This window comes from Gymnoscopelus braueri (assembly GCF_963280865.1).
Source record: "Gymnoscopelus braueri genome assembly, chromosome: 17".
Taxonomy (NCBI): Eukaryota; Metazoa; Chordata; class Actinopteri; order Myctophiformes; family Myctophidae; genus Gymnoscopelus; species Gymnoscopelus braueri.
The window spans coordinates 36,638,686-36,657,616 of record NC_137617.1 but is presented as its reverse complement, the minus strand read 5'-3'; the positions used below and the strand labels follow the sequence as shown (position 1 = coordinate 36,657,616).

The following is an 18,931-nucleotide window of genomic DNA, read 5'->3' as shown; positions in this document are numbered from 1 at the left end:
CAAAGTTCTTTACAGAGCAAGAATACAATCACAGAAAAAGTTTAAAAAAATGTTTCCTTAAAAATTTTATCCCGCGATTTTTGTAACCCATTTTTTTCACCCGGTGCCAATTTCCTAAGTGATCCTGGGCACTACACCAGCCCTACACCAGCGCTACACCAGTCCCCCACAGCCTAGGGAGGCCAGGGCCGAGCTCATGCTTCCTTCAATGCATGAGAGCCAACTGACCTTCTTGTCACCTGACAGGGGGGAGTTTCCCTGGTAGATCGTAGCGCGTGGAAGGAACACGTTATTCCAACCAGTTCCCTTCCCCTCCATCAGGCGCCCCGGCTGTCATGGGGGAGGCGGTATAGCGACCAGGATTACTACATGTTTTTGTGAGGGTATTAACTACCCTAGGAGACACGGGGAGAACATGCAAACTCCACACAGAGTAGGCAGAAAAGTACAACTAATTTAACAATGAAGCAAAAAAGAAAAGAAAGAGCATAAAACTACATTAAAATAAAAGCAAAAAAAGGCATGACCCCTCCCAAGGGGAGCAGCAATCGGGAGAGGGCAGCTGTGTAACATCTGTGGATCATTTGTTTCAATGCCATTATCAATTATATACTCGCTAATGGCTTTTTGCAGAATCTTTTGAATCTTTGCGTCTGCAACCAACTCGTGCAGTGGCGACAGCTTGAAAGACAATATGTCAGGGAACGTTTTAAGGCTGTCCTTCCATTTTGTGAAGCCGGCGGAGTCCTCTGTCGTCAGAGAAAACTCTCCGCTCCAGTCGTTTCCTCCAACCACCTCAGTCATATGCTTAAGAAAACCGTTTTCGTCATTTGTCACAGTGTCGCGGTTGTTAAGAATCTTTCTACATGCCTCACTAGTCATGCTGGGGGCCAGTTTCACGAGCCCCTGCCCAACCATGATCCCTATGTTCATGCAGTGCTCCACCTGACCTACAGTGACAGTATTCAGGGTGGCCAGACAAGTGTCTATGGTCGTCACTTTGTTCATTCGACCCCCCAGGTCCACCAGACGAATGTAGTGTGTCCCATAGGTATCAATGAAGCTGCGGTATGCCTCGATGTTGTTGGCCATGTTCTCCAATGGAAGAGACTGGATGTCTCGCTGGAACTCCGGTGACAGAGGACTTCTGTTGGGCACTCGAAATCTACAGCATGAAGGAGAAGGATGGCATGGTTCATTAGCTTTGAAATATGGTATGGTTAGTTGTTAGTCGTTGTACAGTTTGCGTCCTCATAACAAGTGTTCTGATACCTTAACGTTAAACGTATCCATTGAGCACCACAACTACTAAATAACAAATAAATAATTAAATAAGTATTCTGTGTGTAGTGATTCGCGCCGAATTTATACATTTTATAAGACATTGAATATAATACACAAGATAAGGAGGGTAGGGTGTATATTATCATTTTAGATAATTATATATGAATTAAATTATTACATTATTTAATTATCTGTTTAATTTCTCTGTGGTGAAAGATTTAAATGTTTATTTAAATGTATACCATGTTGGTATTTGTGAAAATATACACGTCAAGCGATGACAATTGACGTCTCCTTTTTGAACATGTAGAATTATAGTATTTTGTTGCCTGAGGCTTGTTTTTGATTTGTTTTGCATATATTTAATTATTTGACTTTGTTGTCTAATTTTAACATGTTCGAAATAAAGATTTTCATTTATATAGGGTTTAAGTGATTAAAGATGATGGAGAGACATGGGGATGATCTTGGATCAGCCCTAATGACTTTAGATAGAACAAGCAAAGAGCAAAAAACATGATCTGACCTGTAGTGTTTGCAGTGGAACTCGTTGACGTTGATAGAAGTTTTCTCTGACTGGAAAGAAGAGGATGAAAATCTTTGCACCTTAGACTTACTGCCCGCCATCTGCACCTCACCCTTCAACCCACCCCCTTTGACCGGCAGGTCTAGCCCGAGACGCCAGTTATTCATTATCACCGAACTGGCACTCTGCACCACAGAGGTAAGCGAGGAAAAGGTCTGATTTACTCTCTTGCAACGTTCCGAGTGAGTGTGCCAGTCTACCATGTAGTGAGGAAGCTTCTGCAACTGGTCCTCCATCAGAGGATTAGTACAAATCGTGCAGGAGCTTGTTGGGCTCAGGTATTTGTTGACTTCAAACACATAAGCACCTGTAGGCTCCAGCTTCACCACATCGTAGCCCTCTCCCGCTTGGTCGTACCCCGGTACGAACGGGAGAGTGTCACATTCTTCCCGGGTACCATTGCGGCACATGAAAGCTCCATCGATGGCATCAAGGTTAGAAATGATCAGGAAACCCAGGGTCATCAGGTAGTGACGCATGACTGAGGTCACCATTGTCTTTTGCCTCCAGCAGTCTACGAGGTCTCACTAAAAGAAATTGGTACCTGTTACTTTACTACAAAATGCACTTAGTCTGGTCATTGATAATAGCTGAGCTTTCTTGTGGCCCCTGGAACATACTGTATTACATGTTCCAATGTAAAATTAGATGGTTGGTTTTACAGGATGACCCTTTTAACGTTTTTCATAACCGTTAACCAAAGCTCGTTAATGGTTAATCAAACATTAACGGATATAAGAATAAAATGTAGGCTACTATGGATGAATATTAGTGACTCACTCAGGGTCCCAAATTAACAGCTACAGTACCAGTACTGCATGTGCAGTCAAGACACTGCTACAAGAACCCACATACCGGTAAATGTATCTTTGGTGAGTAAGTCACCCAAAAGAAAATCGTATTTCACACAAAAGTGTTTTGTGTGAAATATACACACAAAACTAAAAAACATATCAGAAATTCATACATTTATTGTCGTGTAAACACTCTCAATTCTTACCGTCAGTCTCTCGGAGCTCGCAATGGAAAATGACGAACGCACCAATAACACCCTGTCAACTAGTAACACTGATGCCTGCAGGACACTTCGTACTGACTAGTGAGCATCCACTCTATTTATATGGGTTTGGTCTACCCATGTGGGTGAAACCTTCTGTTGATTAATCACGTGACTTGGTACTGTCTTAAATGACGCAACTCAGGCTCCTGCACTGTTCTCTAACAGGCTACTGTCCTTATCTGATCTAATAAATCAACACCTGTTTCTCTCATGCAAACCCCACGTCACATCCTCTGCTTTGGAGCCGAGACCACAGGCCAGAGCCGTGGCCCTCACAATCTGCATTTGTTTTGACCTATTCTACTAAACTTTAGTTTATACAATTTTAAGTAAGCAGAAAAATACACACATATAACATGGCAATAATTATACGCAAACTTCCCTGCTGAAAAGCTCGGATAATTCTACACTCACCTTCCATCTGCCTCCTGTGATTCTTTAGTTGAGACTTTCAATTTGAGACTGACATACCGGTACTGTTATTAAAGCTGCTTCCGCATTGAAAACCAAGACAGGCAAAGTTCAAGCCCCCTGGAGGAACACAGGAGAATGAAAGTGAAGATGCACCTGTGACAGTATAGGCCTACGGTGGTTTAGCAATGATGAGGAATGTATAGGTTTTAGCAATTAAATGATCTTGATGGAAGATGGATGATGGGTAAAGAGGATGGTGGCACACACATTTCATGTATGTGCCACCATCCTCCATATACATTTCATGTATGTGCAAATGTACAGCGATCGAAGAAGAAGAAGAAAGAAGAAAGAAGAAGAGATTTACTGATAATTTAGTAAAGTCAGTAGGCTAGCTATAGCTATGGCTCCAAACTCTGGAATTATCTTGCAGAAAACCTTAGAGTCATCAACACACCAAGTTTCACAAATAAACTTAAAGCAAGCATGGAGCACTATGTAACTTTCCTCTTCAACCTCGGATTTGAACCCGGTTTACTGCGCAAGTGCTGAATTTGTATTACCATTGAGCTAATAAAGCCGGCCTGCTTGCTCAGGGGATAAATTTAATCTTGACCGTCAGGTAAAAAATTGTCGTCAGATCCTGTTTCTAGGGGAGACATGACCTTTGACATGATCTAAATGTCTCAAATACTCTCAATAAAAGAGCAGGGAGACAAAATACAACCACCCCAATTATATTGTATACATACTCTACCATACAGATTGGACAAAAATAAAATGTTATTCAATTCATTCAAAAGTTAACATAGTTAGGCTTTAAAACACATCTAGTTACAGTTGTTTTAACTAGGCCTATGGGTGGATGCAATGCATTAAAGGGAGTCCCTGGTTTTATGTTTCTACATGTTCTATGTATTTTTTATTTACTGTTTTACTTATTTGTTTTTTTTTATATTATTTGTATTAAACCCAATATCATTGTCTCCGCCAGGCCGAAGGCATGGCGAGAGAGTATGTTTTACCCCCTGTCCGTCCGTGTGTGTGTCCGTCCGTGTGTGTGTCCGTGTGTCCGTCTGTGAACAGCTAATCTCCCGCACCGTTGGCTTGATCGCAGCGAAACTTTGCACACACACTCCCTGGTTGCCAATTCAGAACCTCTGCCCCAAATGTTTCACATGGGCCTGTTATAGCGCCACCAGGAGGACGATTTGTGCAAAACATATTTTTTGACAGTACTCCTTCAGATTTGATCCAAACATCACGCAAAACGGTACACAGTATCTCTATAGTCATGTGATCAACACGGATCTGTCCGATTTTCCATATTCCATCCTTATTGGTTAAGATTGCCTTCCAAAGTTTGCAGGATTGGTTTGTTTTAAACAAAATGCCTCAAATAATGAACACAGCCTGCGATTTCCTTGAAATTTTGCACGCACATTCCCACTAGGCCGAGGAAGACATTTTCACATTGGCCTGTTTTAGCGCCACCAGCAGGTCTAATTTAGCAACACACATTTTTGGAACAAAATGCCTCAAATCATGAATGCAAGGTCCGATTGCCGTGAAAGGCCCAAGAAGAAATGGCACCCTTTTCACATTGGCCTATTATAGCGCCACCAGGAGGCCACAATAACCTACCTAACCTGGCGGAGACCTGTGCTCCGGGGAGCAGTTTTTCTAGTTTGCTATGTTTCTGTCAAGTACTTTGTAAACTTAAGGAGATATTTTACTTTCAAATAAGATAAACATTAAAAAATCACACCCAGTGTGAAGTGGGCGGTGTGGTCATCACAGTGGTCATCACAGTGATGGAAGCTCACTTAAAAAAGCTCACTTGCTGAATAAAGTCAGCCAATAGAGTCCACCAATCACAGTACAGCTAGGGGTGTACTAATGTAGAGGGGTGTACTATTATGGGCCAATCACAGTGCAGGAAAGGGTGTACTAATGAGGTGTCCCAACCCCACTTATAGGGGCGGCTACACCGCCCAAAAATCACACCCAGTGTGAAGTGGGCGGTGTGGTCATCACAGTGGTCATCACAGTGATGGAAGCTCACTTTAAATTTTTTTTTTTTTTTTAAAGTGCATAGTCCTATTTATAGGTTATTAATGTCATCATGTGTCTCACTAGCCAATCACAGTGCTGAATAAAGTCAGCCAATAGAGTCCACCAATCACAGTACAGCTAGGGGTGTACTAATGTAGAGGGGTGTACTATTATGGGCCAATCACAATGCAGGAAAGGGTGTACTAATGAGGTGTCCCAACCCCACTTATAGGGGCGGCTACACCGCCCAAAAATATATTAGAAATAAATGAAAAAGTAATGGAAAAATCACGGCCCCCTCACCCTTTAGTGGTTTATTATTTTATTATTTTCAAACTAGCCGAATATACTCTGTAAGCTATTGGCATACGAGTATTTGGCATACGAGTATTTTTATTTGTCTACATATAATACAGTACAATCTTCTCTTCAGCCTCAATGATTATTTTGTGTATTTGTTTCATAGGCTCAGAGAAGGAGATAGGCTAACAGTAAAGTAGGCACACCTGCGCCTGAGGACTGAGGTATGTATGCTTGCTTGCACCATATATCTCTATACGGCTTGCGCACATCCTTGAAAGCGCGGTGACCTGCCTCCCTCTGGTGGAGACGCAATATACGACAGTAGAGCAAAGAGGCACCTATAACTGTTTACATGCAGAAGGTAGATGTGAATATATATGCAGATGTAAATTACAGTCTCCACCAGGGGCGGAGCTAGGGCGGGGCTTCGGTGGCTATAGGGGCCGGGCATAGCGACGTAACAGGGTCGAGACGCCGTTAAATCAGCCCACTTTCGCCGCCATAGTGAGTGAGTAGATTGACAGCTGCCACAAGTGTAGAGTAGTGTAGTGTAGTCTGTAGTCCTGTGTTTGTTGTCCAGCAAGTAGACGGTGTACATTATTATCTATCTCTAACGTGTCTGTTGCTCTAATTTAGCAATGGTACGACAGTGCTGCATTATCGGATGCAATGCCAAGGTTTCAGACATTAAATTAAAAAAGTTAAATTGCACACATTTCCAACCTGGAAGAAAAGCTTTGGAGATCAGATGTCGGAGATATCAAAGAAACGTCGTATGGCTTGGCTTGGGTATCTTAAATACAATGAGATTGAGCTAACAGCTCAATTGTGTTTCTATATGTGTCCACTCTGAGAAACGTTGTCTAACGTGGGTGGCTCACGGTCACGGTGGCTGAGTAAACAGCCAGGGACTCTTGTCTGTCTGTCAGCAACAGCAAGTGTTCAGACGTCGACTCGGAGATATAAAATAAATGTAGTATGGCTTGGGTGTCAGCTGACGAAAAAACATAACCTTCAACAACATTCCCAAACACATATAAGCTCAAACGCAGCACATGCTTATTTAGGCTTATTTAGGTACTTGCTTATTTAGGCTTTAAAAAAAAAAAAAAAAAAAAACCAGTGGTTCTCAAATCTTTTCATGAAAATGTTTTGTGCCAGGGAGCATTTGTGTTGTTAGAATGTTTAAAAAAAAATTTCCAAATATTCTTTATTTTATTGCAAGAGTTTTTTTTAATAGCCTATGTACAAGCTCACGTGAGCTTGTAGATCGGCTATTTTCAAGTAACCGATGTCACTAAGCCACTTCTTTTGGGCTTGTTTTCATAGACCTGGTTGCTCATTTCTCTCGCAAAATATGGCAACACTGATCGCAACAGGTCCGTTGTGCACTTTCTCAATGATCAATGAACAATATAAAATTAATAATAATACTTCGCTATAATAATATTATAAATATATATATAAATAATCAGTACTCAAGATGACTATATTTTATTTCGGTTACACAACTAAGCAACAAAACATTGTTCTTTTCAGGTAAAATGAATGATTGTGACTGACTGGGCACTGTCATTACATCTGGTCGAGGGCACAGATGTAATGACTTTTTTCCAGGTAGCGTGCCTTTGCGTCTGCGTTCAGCTTCTCTCTGTATGGTATCTCTCTGTCACGCATTGCCCGGTCCATCTTCTGTCCTTTACCAATAAATTCGCTATAGTTCAGGACACGTCGTGACTCGTGAGTAACTGTCAATGTTGTTGATACGAGCTGTTGTTATGGAGCTCACCTAATATGGCCACCGGAACTACTTCCGCCTAAGCTTGGCCACGCCTTTTGCCCGTTCTCTATAGCCACCAATGTTTTCTCCAAAGCCACCTATAATATGAATGACAGGGGTCACAGCCAGGGCGTTAAGAAATTAACGGTAATTTCGCTGTCCTGCTCGGCTGCTCCCATTCCTGTTTCAGTTTCTCTCTCAATTACTGTGTTTACTGTGTGAAGCTGTGAGCTCCATGTGAGAGTCTGCATGGGGGTCTGGTGCTGGGATCTGGTGCTGTCAGCTCATTGCATCGTTCTCATGCTATTCATCAAAAATGTGGAATGCCCTACCAAAAGGAGTAAAGGAGTGTAAAACCCTACTCACTTTCAAAACTGCCCTAAAGATACACCTTCAGGAGGCTGCAATTTGAAAATGGCCCCTGTCTAAGTCTTAACCTACCCCCCCCCCCCCTATTTCTTTTTCTTCTCTTGTACATTTTTTTTCCACTCTTCATACCAGTAACCTGTAAGCTGATTGTATGACATTCTGTATAGTAGTGTGTATATCTGTCTGTCTCTTATATGTCATCATGATTTGTGTGCATGGGGATCGCATCTTAAACAAGCTCAGTGTTTAATGAGTCTCCCAGTTTAGTAGACCTTGTATTGTGAATTTGTACTTCCATGTACTGTTGTTCTCATGTCTTACTAAATAAAGTACAATCAATCAATCAATCCAGCTCATTCTCTCTCTCTCTCTCTCTCTCTCTCTCTCTCTCTCTCAGCTCTCTCTCTCTCTCTCTCTCTCTCTCTCTCTCTCTCTCTCTCTCTCTCTCTCTCTCTCTCTCTCTCTCAATAGATAGATAGATAGATAGATAGATAGATAGATAGATAGATAGATAGATAGATAGATAGTAAAATAATACTAATCCTCAAAACCAACATCAAAAATACATTGTGATACGATCGTGGATCGTGATTCTGCCTCAATTTTCTTTTTTGCCATATTGCCCACCCCTATGAATTATCAGCATGCCCATGGACAAATCTCCATATATGGGCATATCAGTCACATTGGCGGTGGCACTTAGGTGTCGAACTCTAGACGTAAACAAGTTATGCAGCCCTTCAGGTTAAGTGAAAGACAGATGACCATGGCATCATCATGGTAATCATAAAATAATTATGCAGAACCAACAGAGAATAGAATACAGAAAATAGATTAAAAAATATAATTAAAACAAAGCTCTACTTCCACACTGAAACCATTATCACTTATAGTACAACAGTTAGTGTAGCAATAGGTAAGTATCTCTTTACAAATAAACACCCACCCACCCACACACACACACTTAACAGATCAGTGGATCAGTCTATTGCTAATCTCTCAAGAACAGATTCTGCTCTAGTACAAACAGCAGAGGGCGCTGTTTTTCCTTCTCATTTGGCTATGGGTTCCCAGATTGGTCTATTGCTAACATGGCATCAGTTGTTGTGAACAAGAATATTTTATGATTTTATTGAATTATGTAGGCCTATTGACAATTACAATGCATTGATTGGTTGCACTGTAAATGCATTTTAGAAATAAGCAAACATTATGAAGTGTGAAGTGGTACATAATACTGTATACTGTATGATCAACCTTAAGCTCCTGGCAGCCATCATGGACGCCATCTTGAAAATGACGCCTTTCCGGAAGTTCCATTTTCCTAGATTTTTTGTGTGCTTATTTAGCATGCCCAATAGTAACAGAATTCATTGGAAAAAACTTTTGTATGAATTTATGGGGGGTTCAACCATATACTGAGCCATCTAATATTGGAGTTGCTGTATACCGGCCACTATAGTGGGCCAGCCCAACTTGTATGCAGGGTTTTTTAAACCCTTTCACCCGCACCTACTGTAACACCATGCCAAAAATCTAAAACTTGTCAGTAGGTGCACAATCTTTATGAGTTTTGACATTCCCTCACAGCTATTACAACTACAGCTTGTAGCTGTTTGTCCGAGCTAATATGTTTTACACTTTTTTCTACTGCTAACATTACCCTAGGGTCAACTGTTTATAGGCTAAGACCATTGATTTCAAAAATGTATTATCTAGATAGCCTATAAATGATTCACACACATCACGGTTTGTTTAGAGTGTGATAACTGTCATTAAGCTACTAAATTGGAAGACTACTCCTGAATCCATATTGATAATCCAATCAAAAGTTACCATATTAACATAGTTAACATATTTTGCTAGGGCTGGTGGGGGGTTGTTAACTGCCGACACCACCTAGAGGCCAATTTCTTATCTGAGTGCTTGACACTCGAACCCAAATTATTCTATAGACACTAGAATAACATTTTAAATATAACAGAGGGGTTTGATTATACAATCAATAGTCTTTTTCACTATAACCATGTCTAACCCATCACAATCAGTGGATGTCTTATTTTTAGACTTGTTACAATAGATACTATTTCTTTTTCACTGACATTTCCCAAGAACAGACTGCAGCACTTTGCTGTCTCCTCTCCATCCACCTTGTATTGGTTCATCATGTTTTTCAATTAAATCTGCCAGCTTTGGTCCAATATTTACAAAAAAATAGTTGAATTCGTTTGCCACCTCATTCACATCTTTTATGATTTTATTATTATTAGCTAGGCAGGTTTGTGGATGCAGATTTGTTATGCATTACTTCATTTAAAAATGTCCAGGTGCCTTTGATGTTATTTTTATTTTCGTCCAACAACTTATTATAATATTCTTTCTTGGCCTGTCTCAAAATCAATTCTAACTTATTCTTATACATTTTATATTTAGTTTCCGCAATCTTTGATCTACATTTTATAAAAATCTCTGTACAATTTGTTTTTCTTCTTACATGCATTCTCTAGACCCTTTGTTATCCAAGGTTTTCTATTGCTATTTATTTTTTGCCGATATAGTACCAATGGATTAATACCAAATAGATATTTAAAAAAGCCTGATATGCAGCATTTACCTCATTCACATATACCCCCTTCCAGTCTTCATTCAATAGATCATCCCTGAACCTGTTTACCTCATCATCCTTTCTTATTCTAATATATCTATCCACATTTTCCTCCTTCTTTCTCTTCATTTGACAGTCAAACGTTATAAAAATAGGTAAATGGTCACTTATATCATTTATCACTAGTCCACTTATGGTGTTGTTCTCCAAGCTGTTAGTATGTTAATATGATCAATTAATGTAGCAGAGGTTTCAGTAATTCTACTGGGGCTTAGTGATCAACGGATATAGCCCTCTTCCATATAATAACTCCAAAAACTCTGATGATGCCTTATGACTGGATGTTTTTAAAAGATCTATATTACAGTCACCACAGAGAAAAAAATGTTTTGTTTTCATTTACCTTACTCAATATATCTTCTAATGTGTCTGTAAATGTTTCTATCATTGACCCAGGTTTCCTATATATACAAGTGACAATTATATTTTTCCTTCTTTCCATTTCAATTTCCACCGTTACACACTCCATTAAGTCATCAATTGTCACTGTTCTTCAAATTGTTCAACTGGTTTACATTTCAAATCACTATCCACGAAAAGTGGACACCTCCTGCCTTCTTATTTGATCTATTTATGTGATGTAAATCATACCCATCAATATGGAAATCACTACCTCTTTCCTCATTTATCCACGTCTCTGATAAGGCTATCAACTTGAACTTGCCTTTAAGAGTATTCAGAAAATCACTAATCAGTGTAAAGCTTTTATAAAGGCTTCTGCAGTTGAAATGAATTAACGAAAATGTGTTACATAAATCAACATTATTCTAAACTTGTTCCTCAGTATAATAATCACATGTAGTATTGATGGTATTAAACACATGACTTTCTGGATCAACATTTGATTCAAAATCGTGCAGTCTATAGTCTGAATCCTCCTCCATTGAGAATAAGTGTTCTTCAATTGTCTCTGTAATTTTTTAATTTTAAAGTCTGACTCTTTTGTTCCATACACGCGTGATACACTGTATAAATAAAACGTCCGCTGATACCTTTGCAGTGCCATTCTTACAGACCCAGGCTTACACCCTGAGCAGGCCGTCCGCCAGCCCGCCAAACGGTGACGCACACCTACTACTCCGGCTGGAGACTTTACCCTGGTGCCATTCCAATGTACCCCCGCATACCGAACCGCTCTCCGAACTGAATCATCGACTCCGACCGCATGAAATGCAGCTCAAAGTGCTTTACAGAGCAAGAATACATTCACAGAAAAAGTACGACTAATTTAACAATAAAGCAAAAAAGAAAAGCAAAAGCATAAAACAACATTAAAATAAAAGCAAAAAAAGGCATGACCCCTCCCAGTCGGGAGAGGGCATCTGTGTATCATCTGTGTATCATTTGTTTTAATGGCATTATCAATGATATACTCTCTAATGGCTTTTTGCAGGTTGGACTTAATCTTTGCGTCTGCGACCAACTCGTGCAGTGGCGTCAGCTCGAAAAACAATATGTCAGGCAACGTTTTAAGGCTGTCCTTCCATTCTATGAAGCCGGCGGAGTCCTCTGTCGTCAGAGAAAACTCTCCGCTCCAGCTTTTTCCTCCAACCACCTCAGTCATATGCTTCAGAAAACCTGTTTCGTCATTTGTCACAGTGTCGAGGTTGTTGAGAACCTTTCTACATGCCTCACTAGTCATGTTGGGGGCCACTGCCAGCTTCACGAGCCCCAGCCCAACGTCGATCCCTATGCTCATGCAGTACTTCACCTGACTTTCAGTGACAGTATTCAGGGTGGCCAGACAAGTGTCTATGGCCGTCACTTTGTTCATTCGACCCCCCAGGTCCACCAGACGAATGTAGTGCGTCCCATAGGTATCAATGAAGCTGCGGTATCCCTCGGCGGTGTTGGCCATGTTCTCCAGTGGAAGAGACTGGATGTCTCGCTGGAACTCCCCTGACAGAGGATATCGGTTGGACACTCGAAATCTACAGCATGAAGGAGAAGGATGGCATGTTTCATTAGCTTTAAAATATGGTATGGTTAGTTAGTCGTTGTACAGTTTGTCCTCATAAGTGTTCTGACACTTTAACGTTAAACGTATTAATTGAGCACTACAACTACTAAACTAGAAAAAGTGCTCCTCGGAGCACAGGTCTCCGCCAGGTCAGGTAGGTTATTGTGGGCCAACAATGTTCGGAATTTGCCAATCAGGATGGAATATGAAAAATCGGACAGAACCATCTTGATCACTTGACTATAGAGATAATGGGTACCGATTTGCATGATGATTGGACAACATTTGTAGGAGTAATACAACAAAGAAAAGTTTTGAAAAAATCGGCCTCCTGGTGGCGCTATAATAGGGCAATGTTAAAGGGTGGCATTTGTTCTTCAACTAAGTGCGAATGTGCTTGTAAAGTGTCACCTCAATCGGACGCTGCGTTCATGATTTGTGGCATTTTGTTCAAAACGGGCCACTTCTGCAAACTTTAGATGTGATTGTTAGCCAATCAGGATGAAATATGAAAAATCAAACAGTTCCATCTTGATCACATGACTATAGAGATCATGTGTACCGATTTGTGTGAAATTTGGATAAAATGTGAAGGCTTAATATCCAAAAATGTGTTTTACATAAGTCGGCCTCTTGGTGGCGCTATAAAAGGCAAATGTGAAAAATGCAGGGCGGATGTTTTTCCTTGGCCTATAGGGAGTGTGCGTGCAAAGTTTCACGCAGATCGGTGCAGTTATAGTTAAAAACACAAATCAGCCTTTTATAGCGCCACCATGAGGCTGATGTGAAAAATGTCAGGTGACATTTCTTCCTCTGCCTAGTGGGAATGTGTTTGTAAAATTTCACGGAAATCAGAAGCTGCGTTCATGATTTGAGGCATTTTGTTCAAAACGGACCAATCCTGCAAATTTTGGAAGGCAACCTTAGCCAATGAGGATGGAATATGGGAAATCGGACAGATCCGTGTTGATCACATGACTATAGAGATACTGTGTACCGATTTGCATGACGTTTGGATAAAATCTGTAGGAGTAATATAAACAAATGGGTTTTGCACAAATCGGCCTCCAGGTGGCGCTATAACAGGCCCATGTGAAAAGTTTGAGGCAGAGCTTCTGAATTGGCATCCAGGGAGTGTGTGTGCACAGTTTCGCAGCAACCGGGCCAACGGTGCCGGAGATTAGCTGGTAACACACGGACAGGACACACACACACACACACGGACACACGGACGGAAGGACGGACAGGGGGTAAAACATACTCCCTCGCCATGCCTTTCGGCCTGGCGGAGACAATAACAAATAAATGAATAAATAAATAAGTATTCTGTGTGTAGTGATTCACGGCGAGCTGGGATCAAACCCTAGTCTCCCACTAGGCAAACCAACGCACAACCTACCATGCCGATAGAGCTGAGCCTGATTGGCAGAATTGTTGTGGCCGCCTCTTGTCTGAGGCACTACATCGATGTAGCCAGTCAAAGTTGAGCCTCAGGGGCCAACGTAGGATGTCTGCACTATCACTTCCTCCACTGACTATTTAAATGCCCTAAAGTCTACCAAACGTGGGCTGCTTGGTGGTGCTGGCTGTGGGGCTTGCGACCTGGGTCTCATGCTTCTGTTTTATTCTGTGCTCTGCCAGGGTTGAGTTCACGTGCCTAGATCAGGTGGCGAGCTCATGTGGTGAGGGGCTATGACGGAACACAACACAACTTCAAATCGCCGCTGCTGTTTTGTTTAGTTTGATTTTAGTGTTTGATTTGATTATTTCAGCTATTTCTTACTGCGTATTAATTCATGTTTTATCTTTTGTTTGTTCCCCCCAATACCAAGTGTGCCGTCCATCCACAGTCACAGAGAGAGCCAAGTGGTGTAGCCGATCGCTGCAGGGTTTCACTATAGACCAATTATTTGTTTACTAACATTGAGACTGGATGCACAGGTGATTGTTTCACGCAATCAATTCCCAGCCTGTTGTTTCGGGGTGCGCTGGTTTCAGCACACTCCAACCCCGTCTTGTGTGTTGGCTATGAGGCGCGTCCTAGCGAGACCTGACAGAATGGGTTTCATTGCGTGCATACTGGTTGCACGCATGCTGGTTCTTATCAGTGTGACGTCGTCTGTTAAGGGGTCTATAGGTCTCACAGTAGTCTATGGTTTTAATGGTGTGAATGCGTGCAACCCTTTTCATGGTGGCACCCTTTATTCTGCATGCCGTGTGATTGCTGCGTGTGTGCTCCTTAGGTGGGTATAACTTGTTGTAGCCTATGTTTCTTTAGCTTCAGCCCCTAGCTCTAGCTTCCCCTGTTCATGGTCGTCAGTCACCCACTGGCTAGTTGACTCTGCATTTATAAAGTTCATTGTGATTCAATCAATACTGTTGTTAGCTATATTGTAACTTGGCTGTGTTTTAATCATTGCGTTTGAGTGCTCTTGTGATTTTAATGTCTACTTGTGCAATACATGCGATTACCTTTTTCTGTGATTCTCATTTAATGATCTTATCTGTTTTTGGGGAACCCAATTTATTGAAATTCTACATGCATTAATTCTTCCTTGATTAACATCTTCAAGGTGGCATTGTCGGACATACTTTATAATTAACTGTAAATTCCTTGCCACGCCAGGTTACACCCCTGATGTTTTTTGTTCTGGAACAAATCTACAGTAGCTATTGGACCTGGTCACTTCTGAATTGTACAAGTTAAAAAGGTGGTTTGATAGAAACAAATTGTCATTAAATCTGGCTAAAACTAAATTCATGATATTTAGTCATTATAAAATAGATAATCAAGTAAATATACAGGTAGAAAGAAAGAGTTTTTGAAAACACATTTCTTGGGGTGATAATCGAATCGAATCGACCGAATTAACTGGAAATCTCATATAAAATATACTAAACTATCAAGTAGTATTTCAGTTCTGAGCTAAGCAAAACACGTTTTGGACTATAAATCACTCCACAGTCCACATTCTCTACTGTTTCCTGGTTTTACCATATCTAAATTACTGTTGAGAGGTTTGGGGAAATATATATATAAATCTTCACTTCATGCAATAACTATACTTAAAAAAAATAGCTATTAGGACAATACATAATGCTGGATATCAAGATATTACTAATATACTATTTTAAAATTCAAATCTTTTAAAATGCATGGTTATTATAGAATATAAAACTGCCCTTATAATGTGTAAAGCAAGGAATAATCAACTCCCTGGAAATATTCAGGTGATGCTCTCTGATAGAGAGGGGGGCTTTAATTTAAGGGGGGAGTTAAATTTAAAAACTCAAGGTGCTCGGACGACATTAAAATCGCTCTGTATCAAAAAAAAAGATATAAAGAATGCATTATTATGAGGTATATATAGGGAGGAAGAGTTACATTAACAATCGTTTTCTAAGGAATTGAATATCATACAAAAGGAGGGCACTGTGTATGGTGTATATCATCATTTTAGATAATGTGTTTGTGTGTATGTGTATGTATATGTATATGTATATATATGCCGTGTGTGTGTGTGTGTGTGTGTGTGTGTGTGTGTGTGTGTGTGTGTGTGTGTGTGTGTGTGTGTGTGTGTGTGTGTGTGTGTGTGTGTGTGTGTGTGTGTGTGTGTGTGTGTGTGTGTGTGTGTGTGTGTGTGTGTATGAATTACTTTATTACATTATTTAATTCTCTGTTTAATTTATTTGTGGTGAAATTTATACCATTTTGGTAAGTATGTGAAAATATACACGTCAAGCATGACGCTGAAGTACGAGGAACTAAGGGGTAGGATTAAATAAGTTTTATACTTCATCGTTCTCCTTTTTGAACATGTAGAATTATAGTATTTTGTTGTTGCCTGTGAGGCTTGTTTTTGATTAGTTTAGTATTTTTATTATATGGCATTTATTCTTAATTTTTTGACTTTGTTGTCTAATTTTAACATGTTCAAAATAAAGATTTTCATTTATATAGGGTTTAAGTGATTAAAGATGATGGAGAGACATGGGGATGATCTCGGATCAGCCCTAATGACTTTAAAAAGCAAAGAGCAAAAAACATGATCTGACCTGTAGTGAGTGCAGTAGAACTGGTTGACGTAGATAGAAGTTTTCTCTGACTGGAAAGAATCGGATGAAAATTTTTGCACCGTAGATAAACTGCCCGCCATCTGCAGCTTCAACCCACTCTCTTGGTCCTCCAGGCCTAGCCCAATACTCCAGTCATTCCTTATCACAGAACTGGCACTCGTCACCACAGAGGTAACCGAGGAAAAGGTATCAATTACTTTCTTGCAATGGTCCGGGTGAGGGTTCCAGTCTGCCATGTAGTAAGGAAGCTTCTGCAACTGGCCGCCCATCAGATGATTAGTACAAATCATGCAGGAGCTTGTTGGGCTCAGGTATTTGTCGACGTCAAACACATAAGCACCTTTACGCTCCAGCTTCACCACATCGTAGCTCTCACCCGCTCGTTCGTACCCCGGTACGAACGGGAGATTGACACATTCTTCCAGGGTACCTGGGCGGCAGGCTCCATCGATGGCATCGAGGTTAGAAATGATCAGGAAACCCAGGGTCATCAGGTAGTGACACATGACTGAGGTCTCCAGCAGTCTACGAGGTCTCACTAAAAGAAATTGGGACCTGTTACTTTACTACAAAATGCACTGATATAGCCTTAGTCTGGTCATTGATAATAGCTGAGCTTTCTTGTGGCCCCTGGAACATAGTACATGTTCCATTGTAAGATTACGTCACTTTGCTAAACTAATGGCAACTAAAAGTCATTTTTTTTTAAGTTTTTCAGAAAAAAAATAAAAATATAATCCAAAACAATTTTTTTCTTTCTTAACCATTTCACCCAAAACGTTTATAACAAATTATGACTATTAAAATAAAAATAACACTTTATGTCAGTTATGTAACATAAGAGATTTAAATAGGTTTAAATAGGATTAAACCTGACTTAGGCCAAACGATTTGCTGATTTTCTACAAAAACATGTGACCTAGGCCAAAAAGAAATCCTATTTTGGCCTGAGTCACACTGGGGAGATTAGACTAAAAGGGGAGGGAACAGCATGATCCTTTTCAATTAGGAGATAGGCGATTTTACCAGAGGTGGCCAGTGTCATATATATATATATTGTATCTGCCCGTGTGAACGCAGCATCATAGCCATGATTCAGGATAATTTATTAAATGAATACCAACGTTTCGACCTGGAAAGGTGTTATTCAGTCCCTGTTTCACTGTTACATTATAAACATAAAACATTTGTGTACATACGGCTGGAGGAATGCAGGTATGTACTGAAATGGTAAATATGAATTACTATTAATTGGAGTCGAGGTAAATTAATTTGTCTCAAAACCATTAACATATGGCAACCTTTTAGAATGTAGATTTTTTGGGGGTGTCATTATTTAGTTTTTTGGGACTTGAGATGTCGAAAATGTTTACTTTTACTTTGGTACTCAAAGTATATTTTGATGCTAAAACGTTGTATGTACATTTTCAAGCTCCCAAACCCCCCCCCCCCACACACACACACACACACACACACACCCCATACTCCACGGCTATTATTTCCCCATACTCTATCCAGTTTAATTTCTTATTGCGTTATTATTCTATATTGCCTTTTATTCCTTATTCCTTAGCTATATTTGATATTGTTTTAGAAGCTTTCTAGAACATCTTTGTGCCCCCCCCCCCCCAAATGTCAGTAAAAAAAATCCATTGATATTACAAATATAATGTACTCTGTACTTTTGAATATACCTAAGTATTATAAGAAGCAAGAAGCAGTACTTTAACTCAAGCACAAATTTGACAGAGCAACCTTCACTTTTTTATATTACATTATAAATAAGTGTATTTATATTATATTTGACCAGGAGTATCGATACTTAGTTTGGATCAAGTACTGGGGTTCAGTACTTTGTCTACCAATGCATTAGTAAAGTATACAGTACAGTGTACAATGCAGGTGATAAATTCAATTTCAGAGGGTCTATTGGAGGGAAAATTCACATCCTTTTCAAGATAGTGGGGACCAGTCCTTCACACACCTATACTGTATGTCTACATTTGTCCCCAGTCTGTAGGCTTCTGGTTTTTATTCCTCTCCCCAAAGCAAATGTGCAAAAATGAAATTAGATTTTTAGACATTTAGACATTTAAACGTTTCAAATTATTGGCAAGATATTATTTTGTAACAAATAAAGAAATGAGAATACCATAAATGTTTCAATACCTTCAAATGATTTTAAATTTTGATTTGGAAAATGACTTTACAAAATGCCAGCTTCTGACAATTTAATGAATTGGTATTACCATCAATTAAAGAGGTTTAATGACATCAATTTAATGACATTTTGTGTAATTCAATTACAAGTGGTCTCAGTGTCTTACCTGCTTCAATATTGGAATCCTAATGTAGGTCTGGAGAGACAGAGGACGCTT

The 18,931-nt window shown here is 40.0% G+C and overlaps 2 protein-coding genes across 2 annotated transcripts; both read right to left on the bottom strand.

Annotated features, from left to right (window-relative positions):
- Positions 1–2,585, bottom strand: LOC308103989 (perforin-1-like). Its single transcript, XM_080454228.1, has 2 exons — positions 1,811–2,585; positions 1–1,165 (listed from the first exon to the last, which is right to left on the bottom strand). Exons 1-2 carry the CDS (start codon positions 2,362–2,364, stop codon positions 457–459), a joined length of 1,263 nt encoding a protein of 420 aa, XP_080310354.1. The 5' UTR covers positions 2,365–2,585; the 3' UTR covers positions 1–456.
- An 8,497-nt stretch (positions 2,586–11,082) lies between these two features.
- LOC308103990 (perforin-1-like) lies at positions 11,083–18,931 on the bottom strand. Its single transcript, XM_080454229.1, has 3 exons — positions 18,881–18,931; positions 16,533–17,091; positions 11,083–12,447 (listed from the first exon to the last, which is right to left on the bottom strand). Exons 2-3 carry the CDS (start codon positions 17,057–17,059, stop codon positions 11,745–11,747), a joined length of 1,230 nt encoding a protein of 409 aa, XP_080310355.1. The 5' UTR covers positions 17,060–17,091; positions 18,881–18,931; the 3' UTR covers positions 11,083–11,744.

Excerpts from the sequence above, each read along its gene's own strand:
- LOC308103990 (XM_080454229.1), bottom strand. The coding sequence starts at position 17,059 with ATGTGTCACTACCTGATGACCCTGGGTTTCCTGATCATTTCTAACCTC. Across the intron at positions 12,448-16,532 it reads TTCTACTGCACTCACTACAG|ATTTCGAGTGTCCAACCGAT; the intron begins GTCAGATCATGT and ends TTCATGCTGTAG.
- LOC308103989 (XM_080454228.1), bottom strand. The coding sequence starts at position 2,364 with ATGGTGACCTCAGTCATGCGTCACTACCTGATGACCCTGGGTTTCCTG. Across the intron at positions 1,166-1,810 it reads TTCCACTGCAAACACTACAG|ATTTCGAGTGCCCAACAGAA; the intron begins GTCAGATCATGT and ends TTCATGCTGTAG.